Source organism: Belonocnema kinseyi, chromosome 9 (assembly GCF_010883055.1).
Source record: "Belonocnema kinseyi isolate 2016_QV_RU_SX_M_011 chromosome 9, B_treatae_v1, whole genome shotgun sequence".
NCBI lineage: Eukaryota > Metazoa > Arthropoda > Insecta > Hymenoptera > Cynipidae > Belonocnema > Belonocnema kinseyi.
This window is the reverse complement of record NC_046665.1, coordinates 45,647,595-45,668,863: the sequence shown is the minus strand read 5'-3', so window position 1 is coordinate 45,668,863 and position 21,269 is coordinate 45,647,595. Positions and strand designations below refer to the sequence as shown.

The 21,269-nt window shown below is 33.4% G+C and overlaps 2 protein-coding genes across 2 annotated transcripts in view; one reads left to right on the top strand and one right to left on the bottom strand.

Moving 5' to 3' along the window:
* The window catches only part of LOC117180898, a 49,692-nt gene extending 32,092 nt beyond the window's left edge, over window positions 1-17,600 (bottom strand). The window contains exon 1 of the mRNA XM_033373499.1: window positions 17,508-17,600. Within this exon, the coding sequence (XP_033229390.1) occupies window positions 17,508-17,532 (25 nt within the window). The 5' untranslated portion in view covers window positions 17,533-17,600. The remainder of the gene's footprint in view (window positions 1-17,507) is intronic.
* Window positions 1-21,269, top strand: part of LOC117180897 (homogentisate 1,2-dioxygenase) — a 235,894-nt gene that overhangs the window by 140,972 nt on the left and 73,653 nt on the right. The gene's annotated exons all lie outside the window — the stretch shown is intronic.

Sequence of the window (21,269 nt, the reverse complement as noted above, 5' to 3'; positions counted from 1 at the left end):
TTTGGAATCTTGTCAAATATGGGAATCAACCGCTACATACACAAAATAAAAAATATAAACCTGATTATTAACACTTATTCTTCTCAAAGAAGATATCAAACAGGTAGGATATACAGGGTGATTTTTTTAACTTGAAACTTTTGATTCATAACATTTGGTCATAGAGCACCTATCTTTTGAGATATTTGAAAGTTTCCAGTTAAAAAAATCACCTATACAGGATGATTTTTTAAACTTGAAAATTTCAAATATCTCGGGAAATAGGCACTCTATGAAAAAATGTTATAAATCAAAAGTTTCAAGTTAAAAAAATCACCCTGTATATGGACATAATACGTGACATCACGCGCAGAATGACTCTTCCCTTCATATGTCACGATTTTTCACGCTTGACAAGAAACCCCCCCCCCCCCAGTATAACGTGCGAAGTATAGTTAAGAATTTAATGTCAATGAAAATACGAAAAAACGAAAGAGTGTTTAACAGAGGCTACAGAAAGGTGGGAAATGTTTAGATTTAACTTTTGCAAAGAAAATGTATTTTACATTTAGATTAATTAGTAGTAGTTTCCTTCTGTGAATAAAAAAATTCTGGTATTAGATTATGGCAATGTGCTAGTTAAACTTTTTTACTATTGAAACGATAGCATCATACTTAAGAAACCCGGGAAGAACTTTAATAGTAATTATTACGAAATATCATAAACCATAACGCGTCATTAAATAACCTATAATCAAGTTAGGAATTAATAGGGAAATAGATCAAGAACCTACAAAGGACCTTACTGTTTAGTCGGGCAATAGAAAGGAACCCTCGCTCATATCTGGTCAGAGAGTCTAGGCTAGTGCCTTTTCAACAAAGCGTGACGTTCTTGTCGGGTCCTTTCCAGATTTCCCGTTCACCACCCCAATCAAGTTAGGGCAAAATAACTAGCACCCTACCAAAACCGAGTCGCCATTTCTGCACGGAGCGACAAGGATTATTTAAATCGAGGAAACCTTAATGGCATCCCGCATGATACTGAGCTCGTCGATAAAGGCACTATACGATAACTTGGCGCTGAAGAGACCTATAGATACTATACATGGGCGTCTCACTGTCTGGTAGATACAAAGGATCTGCAACGAACATGCTTGCAGTCCTGGTAATACTCTCTTTACTTTGAGTGGTTGCATGGACGAAAGACGATACCGGGTCATAAAAGGTTATGCACATGAATAAAGTCATTTACCACAAGTCTTCTGTTCCGCGACTATACATCTCACGCCGACAAGGTGGTTGCGGAATACTGAATCTTGAATGTCTTAACAACAAGCTTATCCTGGGTAAACTACATATCGTCGCAAATTGACGAGATTTTTTTCTCAAGATGGTCAAAAAACGCTAAGAAGTGGAATCAGAAGCCTTTGCGTACAAACCAGCAAAAGAGACTGCTGAAAAACCTGGCTTTGACTTTAATATGAGGGGAGAGCAAAATTCATAAAAAATTATCCATCTCAAGTACTCACATGTACATCTCAAGTACTCAAGTACTCACCATGTCACCCCGAACATCTAGGACACATTGTATTTAGTTTTCTAACTAATTCGGGAACGACGTACATCCAAAGCACAATGTGGCACTGTGAATGCTTCATTAACATCTCTGTCACTCTTACGGCATTAACCCTAATACCGTTCCGCCAAACACTCCAAGGGAAATTGAATCAACGGTCGAATATAAGAATTGCCATATAAACTGGAACTTTATACTCTCGGCAATAGTTTCTATGGCACATTTGAGACCTGACAAACTTCTTCTTGACTTCAAGAAACAAACAATGTAATGGTTATATCCGAAATATTTTGTTCAGCTAGTTCACCTGATCATCGGTTCTCTTGGAGGTATCAAGCTAATAGCCTGAATACAGAAGGCTATCGGTCGTTCTTGGGTTGCTCCAATTTTTCCATATTTCCCACACCTAATTTCACCCACTTCCGCTTTCCTCCCCTTATTTTCTTCGCTGCCCTTAATTTCGCTCTTCTCAAACCCTTAGTTCACTCCTCAACATTTCCTCTCATTTTCCCTCCCCACATTTCCCGACACTTCACTCACTTTACCTCCCATCATTCTCCTGCACATCTCCTCCTTGGAAAAAAGTACCAAGGACGGACGAATACCCAAACCGAAACTATAAAGGTTTCTGCTCGGAACTATGAAACCTTAAAAATTAATAAGAAACAACCATTTCGTTGGCCATCCAATACTGAATTTATCACCACCGGCTCGCATGAAATACGTTATATTCTCTAAAAACCTTTTCAAAACACTTGCAATCTCCTAATATGTTAAAATGCTATGAAATTCTTTGATTTTTCACTTAAATTCTTTAAGTATTTTGAAATCATGAAATCTGATGTATTCTCAAAGCTAGGGTTCACACAAGAAAAAATACGTATTAATGTTGTAATCATTCTACAACTTGTGAAATCTATTTCTGTTTAAAGAATATAATGTATATATTCTTTATAGGCATCCCTAATGCCTTCATTAGCATCTACTGTATAGGGGCACCTATAAATCACCTCAAATCCTGTTCCATTTGGTGAAAAAAGACGTTATTGTATAATTTCGTTTTTCTTTCGATAGAGGTTAGAACCATGCTTTCGGGGTCCTAAACATATATGAAACGAAATAATCTTTTAATTAAGGTTAACTTTTAAAAAAGTGCCCTTAAATTATAAAAAAATTACACTATATAGGAATTAAAATATCATATGGTATTTCTCAAAGATTTCAAACTAAATTCTTTTGAACTCTTAGAACCTAATGTTTTTTTTAATTCAATATGCTTTTACTGTGACTTTAAACTAAATTAAAAAAATTGTTAAATTATAATCAATTATTTCTTATACTTTTAAAGAAAACATTCCCTAAAAATGTATGAGGGCATATAATCTTTCAATCTAACAAATGCAATTCAAGTAGAAAATGTTTTTTATTGATTTGACAATTTCTTCTATAGAAAAATGTACTTTTAAAACTGTAAACAGGAGAGTCATAGATAATGTTTTTACCAAAAAAGTAAGCCGTCATTTATTGAAATTGCACCATTTTCCAAAAATTGGTAAGAAACGATAGTAAGAAAATACTAAATTTCAAAAAAGATGGTTAAAATAGATGTTTCTCTGAGTTAAAAATGTTTTCATTGAAAGTAATTCTTTTTATTTAAAATGACATCATCAATAATATTACAGTGAGCCACAGAGATAGGACCCCCTGATATAGTTCTTTCGACAATTGACGCCGCGCCGCAAGTAGGAGTAAAAGGAGCTGCGCGAAGTGAATGGCGGTCGCTCAGGCCTGAACAAAAAAAAGAATTTTCTACGAACCGGCACTCTATGTGCGTAATTCTCCACCTCCTCCAGCCCCAAAACTAGCCCAGTCTCAGAGTTTCACTGTATTTTGATTTTTTAAATGCTAGAAAAACTATTTTTTCAATCATGCAATTTTTGGCGCGATAACTATCTTAAAAGTACTCTGAAACTTTGTGTCTGGACGGGTCTTGGTGCTCGAGAAGGTGGGGAATCACCGAGATAGAGTGCCGTTTCGTAAAGATTGCTTTTGTATGTTCACGCCTGAACGACCGAACCTCACCCAGCGCAACTCCTTTCACTCCTACTTGGCGCGGGGCGTCAATTCTCGGAAGAACTCTATCAGGGGGCCCGATATCTCGGGTTAACTGCATTAATAAGATGTTGGAAAGTAAACCAATTTTATGTTCGCAGAAGAGCCCAGTATAGTATTAAATTTTCTGTTAAGGATCACTTTTGAAGTGTAAAGATATTATTATTTCTGGTCTGATTGAAGTGAATTTATGTGTCCTTATCTTCTGGTATAAATGTACTCTCAAGGGTACGAGATATTTCACTCGTTTTGTGAACGATCTTACAACTTTCATAAAACACTTTATAAAAATATCGTATGTAGGGTTAGGGGGACAACGCCCACAAGTTAACAGTCAATGTTTTTTTTTAAGTTAATAAGATGTTGAATTGATCCAGTTAATATGATGATTTGCTTCTGTGGTATTTTGTGTACTGGAAAAATTACCTATAAAGATGCCCAACAAGAAGAATAAGTTATTTTGAACAAAAATAGAGATAGCTGTAATATAACCTCTTATTCGTTGACATTTTGCTGGAAACGGAATTTACGCAATGTTTCTACTGTACCAATACAAGACAACTGCATACCGACCGGATTGATAATAATAATATTTAATAGTTTCTTCCATGTAGCCCATAAGATAAGTTGCTGTTCTACATTGCCGATCATTTATCGACGAAACTTGTGACACGTGTTTCACCTAAGCACTTGTCAATATTATTTTCGTCATGCTTGCCCCCCTGGCCAAGCCTCACTTATTTATGAGATATATTTTGGATTTGAATTACGTCTAATTAATATAATTAGATTGTGTGATATTATTTTATCTGTCAAAATATCAAATTTGTATACGGTAAGTATTGTCAACAGAGTTGAAAACTTTATATTTCTGTCAGCGAAACTTCCATTGTATCGTGGTAAAAACTGTTTCCTGTATAATTTTTCTCTTGCAACGTCAATTTTCAAGATTTTAGTAAGTAGCAGAATCTCTCTGATGAAATAGATTTATAGTATTTGATGCAAAGTAGAACTAAAATTGTTAAATAATAGCAATGCTATAAGTAAAATCACCTTTGTCCCACTGGTTAGCGCTGCCCCCTTTCACCCTGCACTGGAAAAGTGACAAAAAGGTGTGATGGGCAGTATAATAGGTTTCAGATGTCGTATTTAATGCGAAGTTAAATTTAACTTCATTAAATAGGAAAGAAATGGGGTTCCCAACGGTTAGTTGCTTTTTGCGCTTTTGCTAAATGGTATTATACACCTAACCTCGGTGAAACTTTCGCCGAAATATGTTCAATTTTTAAGCGTTGCAAGTCTTGCCTGCAACAAATTTTAACTTTCTTTTTTTCTGTCTTTTTTTAAATCTGGTTTTCCGATTTCTAGCTAGAATTCCCTCATACATACTTTGCCTTTTTCCCATTGCTATTAAGGACGCGGTAGCAGACGACAGCTTTTATTCACATGCAACAAAATTTAGCTTCATTTTTTTAACATTAGTGCATTATAATATCGTACAAAGATCCGGAACCTGCTTGTGCGTTCTTATATTTTGCTTCATATCAATACAAAGGTTTTGCGATAACATTGTGCGATATCTTTTTCTCCCTGCTCTAATATAAGTCTAAAGAAATTTTACCTGGACACTTAATTACCTGTAAGCTAAAAAAATGGGATACCATCAACAAGTATTTGCCTATGCATCAAACCTCACCCCAATATGGGGGGGGGGGAGCTTTGTACATCAAATGAGTCCATCAGCGAATCACTACAAAAATATTGGTCTTCCGTTTATAACACCATCAGTTTTTGTATCTAAAAACTTAGTTTTATCAAGTCGTCTAAATCGTTCGAAAAACGTAAAATGGACAATATTTGAACGCTTGAAGCATCATTAAAAAATTTTTGTTAGAAACAACAAGATAACAGCTTTCTTCTTTGGTTCAAGCGGAAGAAATATCAGGTTCGACATATTCAACTTTTGTAAAAATGTGTGCATAGGACTGCATAAAAAAACATGTTTTTTGGTTCTGTGTTTTTACACAGAACCGATTTCAAAATTTTTTTTTTTTTCGGATGTCAACTCACCCTTTTTTCCTCATCTTAAACGATTCGAGTAATTTGACCATTTTCACTCCGCCCCAATATATATTCCTATTGGAAACGAGTCAGGCGGCCCTCACTTTGTACGTTTCTGCCCCCCCCCCCCCCCCCCCCCCCCCCCCCCCCCCGAAATCAGTCCGAGGCCATTTGAAGGAAACCTCCGACACTTGACTGAAAGCGCGAGCTTGGTGTATTCTTGAAATGAAATTATTTCAAAGTGAAGAAAAATTTTCTCTTTTCAAAAGCATGAAATAAGAGAATTTCTCAATCAAAATTGATTATATAATCACCGCCTCACAGGCAGAAATCTTTGCAGAAACGAAATCTAGGTCTTTCAAATAATAACCTACTAATAGTTTAGAGTTGGCGTTGAATTCGGCTATGTTATTTTAATAAACGATTAAAGAAAGAGTGACCTCGCATAAGTTTTAAGTTTTGTCATAAAAATTCATTAAAAATTCTCCTTATAGAATGGAAATTTTTGCAAAGCTAAAAAGCGACAAGTGTCTTATTGTTAGCTACGCAAAAATTTCTATTCCACGATTAAATATTTTTTATGATTACTCCACAATGACGTACTATTTACCCATGTTCTTCATTCAGATTAAACAAGCAGGCTTTGCTCTGAATTTTATCAATTTTTAAGAATAATTTTCTAGATTTTGCGGTTTGTTGAACGCAAGATTTCTCAAAGTGTAATTATGAGAGATACTATAAATGTGCGTTTTCAAACAACAACAAAATTGCACAAGCAGACTTAAAGAGAAGTATGTTCTTTAAAACCCATTTTTTAAACAAATATTCAAGAAGTTAAATTTGGTTGCACAATTTTATTGTTTTAAGCGACACACCATGTTCTCGTTCTCCGCAAAGCCGTAGCCGGATAAAAATTTTCATCGGAGGGGTTATAAAGGAGAAAAACATTTCGAGAGGAGGGGTTTGCAGTGGGACAATGCGAAGTATGTATATTATGTACATGTTTCAAGGATTAGAGGAGGGGGTAAAACATGCCCTCTCCTGGCTACAGCCTTGGTTCTCTAACTTACGGTTCCTTTTACCGTTCTCAAAAATTCGATTCTTGGTCAACTAAAACAGTAGTGGTTTTATTAAAAAACAAACTTTATACGGTCTTGTTCCATATCAGAAAATAATATTGTTTTAAAACCAAAACCTCTCCAAATCTTCGAAGTTCATGAAAAAAGTTCTAGTGTTTATAAATTTTCAAAATCACGTTTAATTGTTCATTCGTAAAAAAATATTTTCAAAAAATCTTGGCAACACGAAAATACTACCTTGACGCCTAAAAAATTATTTAGGTGCCGCGTCCTTGGGTCATCGGATCTGTCACAGCCAACAATGACGCTGATAACAAAGTCTGAGCGTTTGCTTCTATGTTTTCTCCAGTGCCGGTTTAAGGAAAAGTCCAACTTTCACATATTTTTCTATTTGTTTTTCTATTAAATCTCGACAAATTATTTAACCAAATATTTTCAGTAATTATATGTTTTATTCGATATTACTTGTTTATTTTATAATTACATATTACCCATGTGTAAAGGCAAAAAGAAATAACTTTATTTCTCAATTTTGCGATTCTCACCGTTCAAATGCTGTCGTCTGCTATCCGCTAATTTCTGTCTTACGCAAAATTAATATTTGTCGTGGAAATAATGATTTCCTCAACAAAAGGTTTAATTTTTCAACATTTTATTGATTAAAGGATCTTGCAAAATCCTGAATATTCGACAAGTTTTCTTTCTTTCGTTCTCAAATTCTTCGGAAAAAATATATATTGAGTCAATATCGTACATATAAAAAAAAATCAAAGACGGATTTAATCAACAACCTTTAATAAGAAAATTTTAGGAAACTGTTTTTAATTTTGCAAAATATAAAAGAAGTGTAGGAAAACTTTTTGTTATTTTAGGACAAGTAAATAGATAAGTATATTTGTGAAGATTTCGAAAGTATAAGCTTTTGAAGAATGTTGAAAGTTTCAAGAGAATAACAAACTTTCCTAAGTTTCATGGCAAAATTTCAAATGAATTTTAATTTTGAAAAATGACATTTTAAATAATTCATAAAAATGTGAAAATAAAACACGAAGATTTGAGGGTAATTTTTTTAATTTTCAAAGATTTTTCCAAATTTGTGGAAAAAATATAATAATGCATAGAAAACCCACTACTGATTAAAATATTATTTTTAAATTATCACAATACTTTAATTTTTTTCAATTTCAATAGCACTCTACAAAACTTACCCTGTAAAAGAATACTAAGAACTTTGGAAACCTCTAATTTTTTCCAGAGCTCTTAATATTTATTAAAAAGTTTTAAATGCAGAACTTCAGTATCACGCTACTTCGTAGAAATTTTAACTTGGCTCTTAAGAGGCCCTGTCTATATTTCCTATTTTCTATCGAGGCCCTAAAGTGGCAATCTATCGAGGGCGTAAATGAAAACGTCGCACTCAGCTAGGTCATGAGCAGACAACCCAATGAGGGCCTATTGATAAGGTCTTTATAGAATCTAGATATTCCCTCACAATACTAAAACTATCATCCATGTGTTGCGCATGCGTTCTTTCATTCATTGTTTGCCATTATTCGGAGCTGACTCAACTCTTCTATACTGAAAAATTATTTTAAAAAATGATTCTCCTCGGCTTAAGGCCATGTGACGAGAGGGTCACGTGACCAAACCTGGTCTTCGATTTTTCTTTCCCAACTTACGTCTAAACGAAATGAGGTATCGCTCTGAAAGTTCGGGAAATGAAAGAGGAGGCATTAAAGTCCATATCTCTGCTTTGTTCCGGTGGGAATTTTGAGAAAAAATTTTTGTAGAAGAAAATACCAGTGGAAGTTTTCTTTCACAACTTACGCCCACACGGAATGAGATGTCGTGTTAAAAATTTGCACGATAAATAGAAGGCATGCAAGAATGTGTCTCTGGTCCTAAATAATTATATTAGTGAAAAAAGTTTTTTACATTCTCATTCCCGAGAATGTAATGTGATCGTCCAAATTTTCGATCTCTGGTTTTTAACGGATCTTTACGTTTCGGCACTTACAGAATCCGAAAATCATAAAATTTCATGTATGTCTGTCTGTCTGTATGGTTACCTGAATGTTGTAGCCACGCTAACTTTTGAAAGATTTGTCCAATCGAGTCCGCATTTGATACACTTCTAAAGGTACCCAAAATGAAGGCTGAGTTCGTTAATCAGATATTTGAACCGAAATTAAAAAATTGGGAGCATTTTCAAAATTTTGAATTTTTTTTTAAATTTGAAAAATTTTTGTCGAAGTTTCTTATAGATGGGTGAAAGACTTGCAAATTATCTAAATAATATTTTTCATTTTTATGAAAATTAGAAAAGTTCTATACTTTTCAAAAATTTGAAAATTTTTTAAAAATATAAAAAATTATTTTTTTTTCATAGATGCAAAAATCTAATTTAAAATTTTCACAGATACAAAATATATTTGGCATGTACCGACCTTTCAGTAATGTTCACTGCTCTACTATTGTAATCTCGGTTTAGTTGATTTTACATGTCGTTCAGCATGTAATACGAAGGAATAGAGGTTTATTTTACTGATGGATAACCGTTGAATTAACCGTAATTGCATTGTGACATTTACGAAATGCTAAGTGATTTTGACATTTTTACCCTCTTATTAAGAGCAGTTTATACTCTTGCGGTTACAAGAAACCCTTTACAAATCTTGATAAGTAAATATTACATTTCTTTTTTCTGCGTGCAGATTGGGCCAGGATGTCCCTGAAAATTATGATGCAGTTGTGCATCATCATAAACATTTATAGCAACATGTTGATTAGCATGATCATTCTGAGGATTATATCGTTTCTGCTGACCTTGAAAATTTTGATCTTCAGGATTTCATTAATCTGGACAAATTGGAGAAGCAGATCGTTTCGCAGCTTTATTAGTTCGAATTCCCATATGTGAACCTAATTCTATTATTCTATTATTTCATAGATGAATATTTTAATAGATTAGATTAATTTACGTAATATATTCAGCGAGTTTCAAAAAATATGATCTAGTAAATTTCGTGATAACATAGGGGTCGGTTAAATAACGGTATAATATAACGCATGTTTTGTGACGCTACCATAACAAAAGACGACACCCCCCCCCTACCGTCTTTGATACATAACTTTAAAATACCTCATTTTTCATTAGAAATAAAAAAATTTCTGCGTGTGCAAAAAACATTTCCTTTTTTTTACTGTACAGTTTTCGTTAACAAATGATAATAAAGAAAAAATCTTGTTTATCATGTTAGAATTGTTCTAAATATTAACAAAAAATATCCTTTTTTTTCTTTTTGAAATGGAACAATTAATTACAATTTTGAAAAATGTCCCCCACATATCTTGTCTCGTTTATTTTATAGAAACTTTATATCTTTTAATGATTAGGAAATTGCCTGATAACTAATTTGCTGAAAAATTGTAAATAAGTATCCCATAAAACAAATACTAAAAAATGCAATTATTTTTACATTCTCATCAGAGAAGGTATTAGATTTGTGTAAAGTTTGCCCCCCCCCATTCCCCAATTTTTGTCAAATGTCCACGTTTTGAGACCCCCTGAATCAGAAAAACAGGTTTTTACGAATGTGTCTGTGTGTCTGTCTGTTTGTCTGTCTGCCTGTATGTATTGTTGTATGCCTGTCTGTCTGTCTGTGAACACGATAATTTTTGAAAAAAGTAATCTATTAGGTTGCCCTTTGGTACACTCGTTTAGTGTCCTAAACTTAAGGTCAAGTTCGTTAGCCAGCCATTTTGGATGAAAATTCAAAAAGTGGGCACATTTTGAATATTTTTGAGACATGATACGAAAAAAAAGTCTGGAGAAGAAAAACATTGCTTTTTGAAAGCCCTACAAGATTATGATAGCAACTTTTTCAATTTGGTCCATAAGTTAAAAATTCCAAATTTGATCGTACAAAAAAATTTTGAAAGCACATTTTTTCAAGATGTAAAAAATCTATACACGGTTGTTCATAGTACTTCAAAACTTAAACAATTTATCCTTCTGACTTTTTTCTATAAAAAGAAAATTTTCAGAGTTACAGCATTTTCAAAATCCAAAAAAAGCAAACTAAAATGAGCATTTTAAGTCAAACAATGCATGATATGAAAAAAAGTCAGAAAAAGAAAAACTTTTCTTTTTGAAAGCCTCACAGGACTACGATAAGAACTTTTTTAGTTTGGTCGAAAAGTTGAACATTCCAAATTTGATCGTATTAAAAATAAAGAAAAGTTAAAAAATTCCATTATTTGGTCAAACTATGCAAGATACGAAAAAAATGATAAAGCTCAAATTGCGCGCCCTGAAAAGAACTAAAAATTTATAATGAATCACTTTTCGATATAAGCTACGAAAAAAATGAGATAAAAATTGTTCATCCAAAAAAGAGCTATAATTTTTGATAGGACACGTAGTTTTTGCTTTAGTCGTAAAAAATATCATTCAAAATAAAAATATTAAATTTGTTTGAAAAAACGACACAAGTTATGAACTTAAATTACCAGACAAAAGTTGTTCGTCTAAAAAGATCTATAAATTTATTATTAATTATTTTTTGATAGGATGAGTAGATTTTCTTTTAATCGTATAACATAAGATTAAAAATTAAAAAATTAACTTTTTGGAAAAAGCATAGAAAAGACGAAAGAAGACATAGGCTCCTATATAGGACTCTATATATAGGTTCCTGTATTAGACCCTATGCAGATGTTCAGTAGTTTTTATTTCATCGTAAAAAACAACATTAAAAATCAAAAAAATTATAAAAACAAGGAAATAAGACTTGGTATGATTCAATTTTTATGCATATTATGAATTGTAATGATATACATTTATTGACATGATACTTGTTTCAGGGCAGCTTAGAATACAATTTAAAGCAAAATAGGAAACAAATACAAAAATAATCATGATAAATACAATTTGCTTTTTAGTTTGCAATTTTTTAATGAGTAATCCCAGGCAGAGTTACATAAAAAATATATTATAATTTATATAAAAGTGTAGTGTATAATGTAGAAAAGTTTACATGTTGGACAAAATCGAGTGCGAAGCACGAGATACGTGATGAGAATGTGTTCGTTAAAGCCAAAAGAGCTTCAACAAAAGAGAGTTCTAAATCACAAAATTACAGTTGTCGGTCTTAATTTTAAAATGTTTGCGCACGAATGTGCGAAAATAAAGACCGATCGCGTAGCGCGAGGTAAACACATAATTGAGCGCGAAGCGCGAGATAAATGTGCAATCGAACGCGAAGCCCGAGAATCAACAGTTGCGCACACTAGGCGCGCTCAAACTTGCAATTCGAATACGCAATTCGAATGTGAATTTTGCTGCCCGAGCAAAGTATGGGTCAAAATCACAAGAGCGGAGAATCGTCTACGCGAATGCGTCCCATATACTATTTTTGGAAACTGGGCGTGAGAATGTACATTATAAAAATTACTCGAATTGCTTAAAAAAAGCGAAAATAAATACAAGTATTACATAAACCGTTTTTATTTTTTTAAAAACACCTGTACGATTTACTTGACACACAGCGTAAACGTTCGCGAAGAACTTAATTCTTTACTACCAACAAACTGAACAAAAATCTGTTGAAAAAAAATCGAAACTTCCGTCACGGCTACCACGCAGATACGCAAAATAGAACTTCGCACGCAATTATTTAAAAAAATTCTAACATGATCCAAAATTATTTTCTTTAAAATATGACTTCATATTATTATTTGTAATCGGAAACTGTACATATGAAAATTTCACCATAATTTTTAGAAGCATAAAAATATTTTTAATTTTTCATTACTAGATTTAAAAAAAATGTGACGTGAAATTTTTCAAACTAACCTAAACAAAAAATTAATTATTGTATTTGCTATATTGTACTTACGAATATAATGAAGAAAAACCGCTCTATAATTGGGTACTATAAGTAGTTTGTTTTAAAATTTTTAAGCCATGCTGCTTTTTAACAGAGCTGGTCCTCTTTATGTTACACCTTGAAACAAGCCAACTTTTGGTTTCGAATCAAGACTTTTTTTCTGCAAAATCTGTATGAGGTTTAATATACATTTGAGTGAAGTAAATATGCACTAACGCCACTGAAATGTAACATACGTTGGTGTATTGAATTTAATATACAGGTCAGGTTGGCAATAAATGTGAAAACTTAACCTGCTTTCATTTCTTTAAATCTTGTAAAATATTTTCAATCAAATTATTAATCTATAATTCGCCGACCCAGTTGTTATTTATAATGAAAGTGCAATGTAAGGGCAAGATTTTTTTCCTTATTTCGCTCTAAATGGTCAAGATTTAAGGGGAATAGAGTTAATTGTAGGTTAAGTCTGTTATTTATTTGCTTAATTTAAATTTTCGACTTGAAGTCCAATTTTAGTTTTGGTTAAAAGGAAGAAAGTGTCATGTTTTATTATTTAGAATCGAAAATTACAGCTTATCTTATTTTAAATTTGTGAAAAATGCAATTATATGATTTTTCTTGTAAGTGATTAACAAGAATGTACATGAAATTTATTTATACGCGCTCTTAATGGCGATTTAATATTCCTGAAATATTAATTTTAATACACATGAGTATATTAAATTTAATATTATGCTTAACAGTGCAACTATTACTTTGTGATCATTGGTAAATATTAAAAATTCGCAAGAGGACTGGCCTTATTTCGAAAGATTTGAACTATATCGCACATTTTTTATACAATAAATCTTCTTTAAACACATCAAAATCATATGCGGTACACTTATAAGTATCATATATAAGAATGATGTAGCGAGATACACTTTTTTATATAACGTCACAAACTTGAGAAAAGTTTTTAATCTAATAATAAAAAAAATACAATTTTTCTAAACTGTACGAAATTTGATCATTTGGGCCATTTGAACGTTCGATTTAATTTTAAATAATATTCTGTTAATTTAATTTTACATGAAGAAAGTTAAGATTTATGAATTTTAAGTTTCACGTACAAATTTAAGAGATGCAAAAGTTAATCATTGTTATGGTCAATAATGTGATTCTCTCGAGCATTTACAAAACAACATTTTCGTTTCTTCTCTTGCAATCAATAATTTTCAATCACTTATCAATTTTCTCCGAAATGCCTTCTTGTTATTATATGTGGCAGTGTATTTGGATATTTTCGATGTAGAAAATGGATTCTTTTAATTTAATAAATCATAAGAAGTTAACTCATTTTCTTATCTCGTGGGAACTAGAAATTATCAAATTTCTGAGAATAGAAAATTCCCGAAATTAGTGAGTTTCCCAATTTTTAAATTTCCGAAAATACTCAATCACCCAATTTTCAAATTCTCGGAAAATAGAACAGATAAGATTCAATATTACACTTGAAAATAAATGGACAGAGGCAGTACATAACTAAATAACCAATATTTTGAAGGAAAGTCGATTCTATGCATTCAAAATTCTTTTTTTAAAAACTTCAGCAAGACTTCGGGTCGACAGTTGACTCGCGTTTCATCTCAAGTGATTTTGATATCACAAAATGTTCTTTCCGTTTTTTTCCCTGAACTTAAAAATTCCCGCTTTGTTGGTTATTTACTTCTGTATTGGGACCCTGGAATGGTTCGTTCAGGTTTCTGACCAAGTGCACTCATCAAGTGAACCTGGAAAAGGGGCTTGGTTTACGAAAGTGAATTGCGAAGTGTGGTGTTCTTTGAACGGTTGCGTGTGAAAAGATTTGGTGCGAATCATGCCGCGAATATAAAGATTTCCAGGTTATGTATAAATTTTAACAACATATAATGTTGAGCCAGCGGAAGAAAATAATTGTTGCTGCAGTTGCATCAAACCAGTTATTGTTGCAAATGATTATGTTTGCAACTATGTTGGAAAGTGATGATGCGGATAGTATTAATGAGGTGGAAAGTGCTGACATTTTAATTGAATTTTCCATGAAAGTCCAATGCCCGAGAGAAACGCCTATTAGAATAATTGGATTTTCTGAAAGAATTGTTCCACAATTTAACGTAAAGCAATTTAAGGAACATTTTAGAAAGAACCGGACTAAGCGTCCTAAAGACGTCCTTAGAATGTACCTCTATGTTATATGATTTGACGTCTTTAAGACATTCTTTGGATCTTTTCATGTCTTTAAAAGGTCCTCAAGACGTCCTTCAGACGTCCGCCGAAATACGTATATAGGACAAGTTTAGGACTTGTGTGCCCACTGGGCAGTTGATAACTTGGAAAACTTGGTAGGAGAGCAGTTATCACGTAATTGCAAAATTCCGGCTCGAAAGCAGCTGCTGTTGATAATATAGTTATTGGCAACGCCTGACTGGTTTTTCTTGCAAATTAAGAGAGCGCACCATAACCTAAAAAGTAGTAATGTTCTTCACATCAACTTAGGGTAGGGTGCGGCGAGATGAGAATAGGGGATAAGAAGAGTCACTTAATTTTTTCGTAGGTTATCATTTACTTTGTAAATATTTTTTTGTATTAATATCAGGAAAAACATTATCAAAATTCTTTTTTGAAATCTTTTCGCTTAATGTTGAATAAATGTGGAAAAACGAAAGTAAAAATTCTAATACCTGTATTCTGCTATTTTTCATTTGTTAAGAAGATTCAAGAATCACGCAAAATCACATATTAGATGTTTTCCAGTGTTTATTTAGATATCTTATTTATTAGGCCTTAAGTTTTCAGCAGATTTATATATAATTGTAAAACTGAAATAGGTGAAATTTTTATTTGTCTAAAAATGTCATATGGGACGGCATGAGCCACTGCTTTCGGGCGGAATGAGCCACCTCTTCCTGTGTATTAACCTAACCTCTTAGAGTTGCAGTCAGTAGTTTAGGATTCAATGTTTTATATTATCAGATTGTGCATGATGCTAATTATAGTGTAAACTTATAAAAAACTAATCTTGTCGACAAAAATTCTCAGAAAAAGTATGACAGCAGCACTGTTGTACACAGTAATACAAGATGACGAATTTTAAATGTAGAGGATTTTCATTTTTGCATTAAATTAAGTAAGTCACTTAATTTCAACCAGAAATGGAACTTAAATTCAGTATCTCATATATTATATACGATTAATATGATAATTAACTGACAGGTATGTCGAGTTTAGTATGATTTTCATTCGCGTGCTCTGAAATCCAATTTGTGCTGGCAGAAAGGCGTGCGCGAAATTCGATCTGACGATTCGCAAACACTTGGACGGATTTTGGCGATTTTAGAAGAGGAGCCAAAAGAGCAGCTGATAGTATACAATATGGCGTCGATAGCGCTGGATAGTATCGATCAACACTGACCTCATAGTAGTTGTTTCGTCAACGTTTCCTATTTTGGTATAGGTACTCAGATCTATAACGGATTTTGATTATAAATCGAATAAACGTACACATGTAATAAAAAAATATATGAAAAAGGATTGAAGATTCACGTTTTGTACCTGGTAGCTTGAAATAGATATGACTTCCTTGTTTAGTGTCATTCAGTTCTTTTTTCCTTCTACTAATCTCATCGACTTGGAGGATAAAACAACTTGATTTATTAGACAGAATGAATAATTTATTCAATGCTCACATTAAAGAAAATGTAATTACTAAAATTATTCAATTTTTAATTATATATTAATTTCATGTTCCTAATAACTGAACGATAGCGCATAAATCTGATGAATTAAAACAATCAGCTGATTTAAATTAACCTATAAGTTTTATTTCAAACGCACACGTTTACGGAAAGTCAACAATCTTTCTGTCTTAAATTAACCTATAAAGTACATTTTACGTACATAAAGCAGTTGAATTTCAACCAAGCGCGTTACTTAAAGTCATGTTATCATCATCAGTTGACTTTAAATCTGAAAGTCAACCGCTTTTTCCTACTGAAATTCAGATTCTTGTATTACAGTGTAGGTATGATTAAATAATGAGATGCTGTCAACTAGAAGAGAGAGCACTGTTTTTCTGGTGTATTTCTTAAATAAATTTGATTTAAAACACGTAACATGCTATAAAAACAAGAAAAACATTGTTGCGGTTAAAAAATACGGCAGACGTTTAAAAAAACTGTTTAATACTCCAATATATATGGAATTCAGTGTCATGCAGTAATTGTAGTAGGCCAGTCTAGTATTTGGGAGTTTACGTATTGTAGAATTGATCTTTTACTGAGATAATGTACATGGTCAAGTCGAAAAATTGCTATATTTATTTCTGTAATATAATTATTAAACGATTTGTGGATATAATTCGTTTTTCTATTTACTCCTTGTTAATTACGGTAGAGGTTAGGATTAACGATTACATCATTTTGAAGTAAAATTCTTTAAATTTTCCGTTCAATTTTGGAGTAGAGTATATATAATGCTTTACGTTCAAGTAATGAATTAGCAGATTTTAAATACTGACGTGGAAAGGACAGCTATGCTCATCTCGCCCCACCCTACCCTACGTTCCGTGTCATACACTAAGATGTTTCCTGTTTCTTTGTTTACAATCGCATTTTGGTGCTCTTCCAAAATAACTATGTTTTCCGGGTGACAATTCCATAACTTTTTTTTTATACTGTTCATTTTTCTATTTATAACGAAGTTTTCACGAGTTATTCTATATGTGCGCTAACTTACCAACTTGCCGCTAATTCCTCCCGCCAATTTCAATGTTCACTCACTTCCACCTACCATTTTTCGTCGGTCGAATAGTCATCTATCGAGTGACCCCCGCCCTTCAATCTCGTTATTTCTGAACGGTTCACCCGGGTGGATACGCCCACTCACCCAGCGCCGCTGAACGAGTCCGAGTGCACCCGAGTGCACTTGGTAAGAAACCTGACCGAACCCTAATGAGGGACGCGCCAAAAGCAATGTGGAGGGGGAAGTTGGAACGGAAGTTGGAGCCAGCGGTAGAAGGCGCGATGTATTTAAACGGCAACAAACACGACAAACACTAAGCATATCGAAGGTACCGAAGCGTGAAGCAATAGCAAATTTCAATAACTATATGGCCTACCTGTGTAAATGCGTCACAACGTTCCGTTAGTTAACTCAAAGCGAAAGACACTCACGAATTAGCACGACAAGAACTCAAGCGGAGCAGCATTAGGACTCCCATGCCTGCTAAAGCCGATGGGACTGATCGGATTATTTCGTGCCATGATGAAATAAGCTTTTTATTGACAACAGTGCCGTCTAACCCGCAAATATATATCGTGAATTTATTGAAGCAATGTTAATGAAAAATAGCAGTTTATATCAATTAATTTTAATCCAAGATTAAATATAGAATAAACTACGGTTTAAAATTAATTATTTGCTATAAAATTTCCTGTTAATATTTAATTTAAATTTAAATTTCTTCAGAATAGTTCCAAATAGGTGGCGCTGTCGTAGCTAACACTAGGCTCTGCGAATCAATAAAGAAAAATAAGTATTGGATAGACAGAGAAATAAAAAGACAGGTCCGATCAAGTTCAGACACTTGAAGTGTTGACGTGCAGTGTTTTGTCGAAAAGAGTCTTTTTTGTGCATATTGTTGTCTTTGAATGTTTCAATCAAGTGAGCGACCTTATAATCGGGACCGATTATTTAAGACAAACCTCTCCTTTTAAACGAGATGCTCAGCGGCCCGCAAAACGTTTAAAATACGTAAGCAGGTAAAACATTTATTTAACGCGTATCAACAAAGTTTCTTCCTCATTTCCATTAAATATTCAGTTGACCCTTGTCCCCGTATTAAAAAAATTTTTTTTTAATACCTTCAGCCCCAAAATCGGCGCTATAGAAGCGTTTCGCTTAAATTAAATGTTATTCCCTGTGTGAAAGTTATCATCTGTAGTTTGCATGTTTCATAGAACGTAAGTTCTTATTTTATATTAAGAACATGTATTGATTCCATATCACAATATATTCGTATTTAGCGGTCCTAAACCTCACATAATACAAACATCCACAGGGACTAGCATTTAATTACTTTATTTAGACCACCATTGTGAATCAAATATTTTGAATTTTTTAAATCTGATGACGGGTATGTAATCAGCGAATCCAAAACCATATATACATCTACTCTCATAGAAGTATAGCTGCCAGCCTGGGAATCAAATCCATCAAGATAACCCCAGGTTATAAGACATTCGATTAAGACCCCTTTCAAGGGCCGCTACAGAGTTGCGGCCCGTAATAAAGAAAATATCCGAATTGCGGCCCGCGGTCGATTTTGTCCTAGTTCAGTTACACCTTGGCGTTTCTCCACCCACTTTGCCACCAAATCAATAAAATCAGTAATAGTGTAACACAGAAAAAAAGTCTTGATCCATGTCTAAACCATACCACTGCATGGTTTAGAAACTAGTTGTTAGTTAGACAGAAGGCTTACATCAAGCCGCTGCATAAGCTTAAAAGTAGTCTGTAGCCAGACTGTGGGCTTACATCAAGTCACTTTATAAATTTAAAATAAGTGCGAAATATAACCTAAATAAAGCCTATATTATAAATGAAATTACGCCCAAAAAACAGTTTCTTTGGAATAAAAGAAACGTTTCTTTGATATATCCTGATTATTGGACATATTAGCTTTATACGTCGTTAAATTACGTCCATTGTGCGAAACTATGGAAGTTTTTCTTATAAACTTGACACGCACTTTCCTTGAACGTCACAAAAAATTGAGTGCCTGCTCCAATATTGCACAATTTTGTCCAGACAACTCCTTCTTTGGCAGTATCTCCGCAAAAATACGTAAAGATGCGCGTCTGTAGGTTATTCCATGGTCTATTTATTCTCTCAGTGAACAGAGTATCTATTCAAACAATTAAGAAACAGATAGGTGAAATGAATAACGACGCGTCTCGTTCGACTCGCTCAGCTGTTGTGAAGTAGGTCTTGTTTTAGCTACGAAAGACTAATAGTTAGCCATAATTGTGTTCCGTTTTAAATTGAATACCCTTAATGGCTCTTTTTAAGACATAAATATTGCTGAATTTTATACATCAGCCTAATTTAAGGCAAAAATAAAAACGCGACCACCATAGAACTAAGTTTTTTTTCTGTGAAAGGGTGGAGGTTTTATGCCTTGTTTCTCCTTGCGCTCTGCAACAACGCTTATATAAGAACGAAAAAAATGATGAGCGAGAAAGGAAAAGATTGATTTATCCTAGACGGTTATAAATTTCGTTTCCAAAAATCGTTGAAGGACGATATTCAACGTTCGTCTTGTGCTAAAAAGTCATGTAAAGCTTTTCTTAAATTGAACCAGACTTTACCGCGAAATCAATTAGATGTTCCCGATTCACTAAACAGCATTAAAATTGAAACAAATAAAAACGAAAATTTTTTACTCGTGAATGAAACAGCAAATAATATTATTATGTTCTCAAACATTTTGAACCTAACATGTTTGTGAAATTTAACAACAAATTTTTGTCGATAGACCATTCTATAGCTACAGCAGCATTTTCTTACTTAATGTCGAGTAGAGAGGGAAAGGCTGACTTTAGGGGTCCGGGTCTCTTGCATCGAACCGCGGGCCGCAACTCGGATTATCGTCTTGAGGAAAATTAACCGGGAGCCGTACCTCGGCTACGCGGCTTTCAAGCACACCTTGAAGGTCTTCGCTGCATCAGAACCCTAATATTTTAACGAGGCGCGAAAAGTTTAAGCTGTGCAATTTTCTATTATTTCTTTTGTAGAACCTATTAAAGTGTACATTTCTAATTTTTTAAACTTTTCCTGCCAGATTCATAGCTCCTGAGAAAATTGCCATTGAAATTTATTAAGCACAACAGGCTTTATTGGAAAGGGGTAGGGTTTGAACAACATTATTTCTGTAAACAGTTACACGGGTGCGTTCCCACCATTTGGAGACGTCACGATGGCCGAAATTATTTCTGTGATCATCACACAAGGGCGGATTAATTTTACTGGACCCAAACCTGTTGCCTTTACTAAATTTCAGTAGCGATTTTCTAAAAAACTATCAATCTGGGAGGAAAAGTGTGAACAATGAAAAAAGCACATTTTGATAGTGTCTACAACTTTTGTCTAAAACCTTTTTCGAAATTTTGTGTGTATTACTATCATATTCACAATCACTGCTTCAAAATAGATAGGTATACAGAGTTTCATATTAACCGGTGGTACGCGGTTTTCGGTAGTGTACCTGCAAAGAAAGCAAGCCTGTTGCACTTCATAAATTTCAATAGTTAGTTTTTTAGAATCTGTGAATCTGCAAGGAAAAATGTATGAATTCAAAAGTATATTTTTTGATTGGATCAACAATTTTTGTTTGAAAACATTTGCGACATTTTTTGTATTTACCGAGATGTCGCAGGTATTTTTTACAATCTATACGGTAGCGAGACATGAACTTATCAAGAAAAAGATAAGAGTAAAATTAACGCAATTGACATGAGATTCATGCGCATAATAAGCGGGAAATCCCTAATG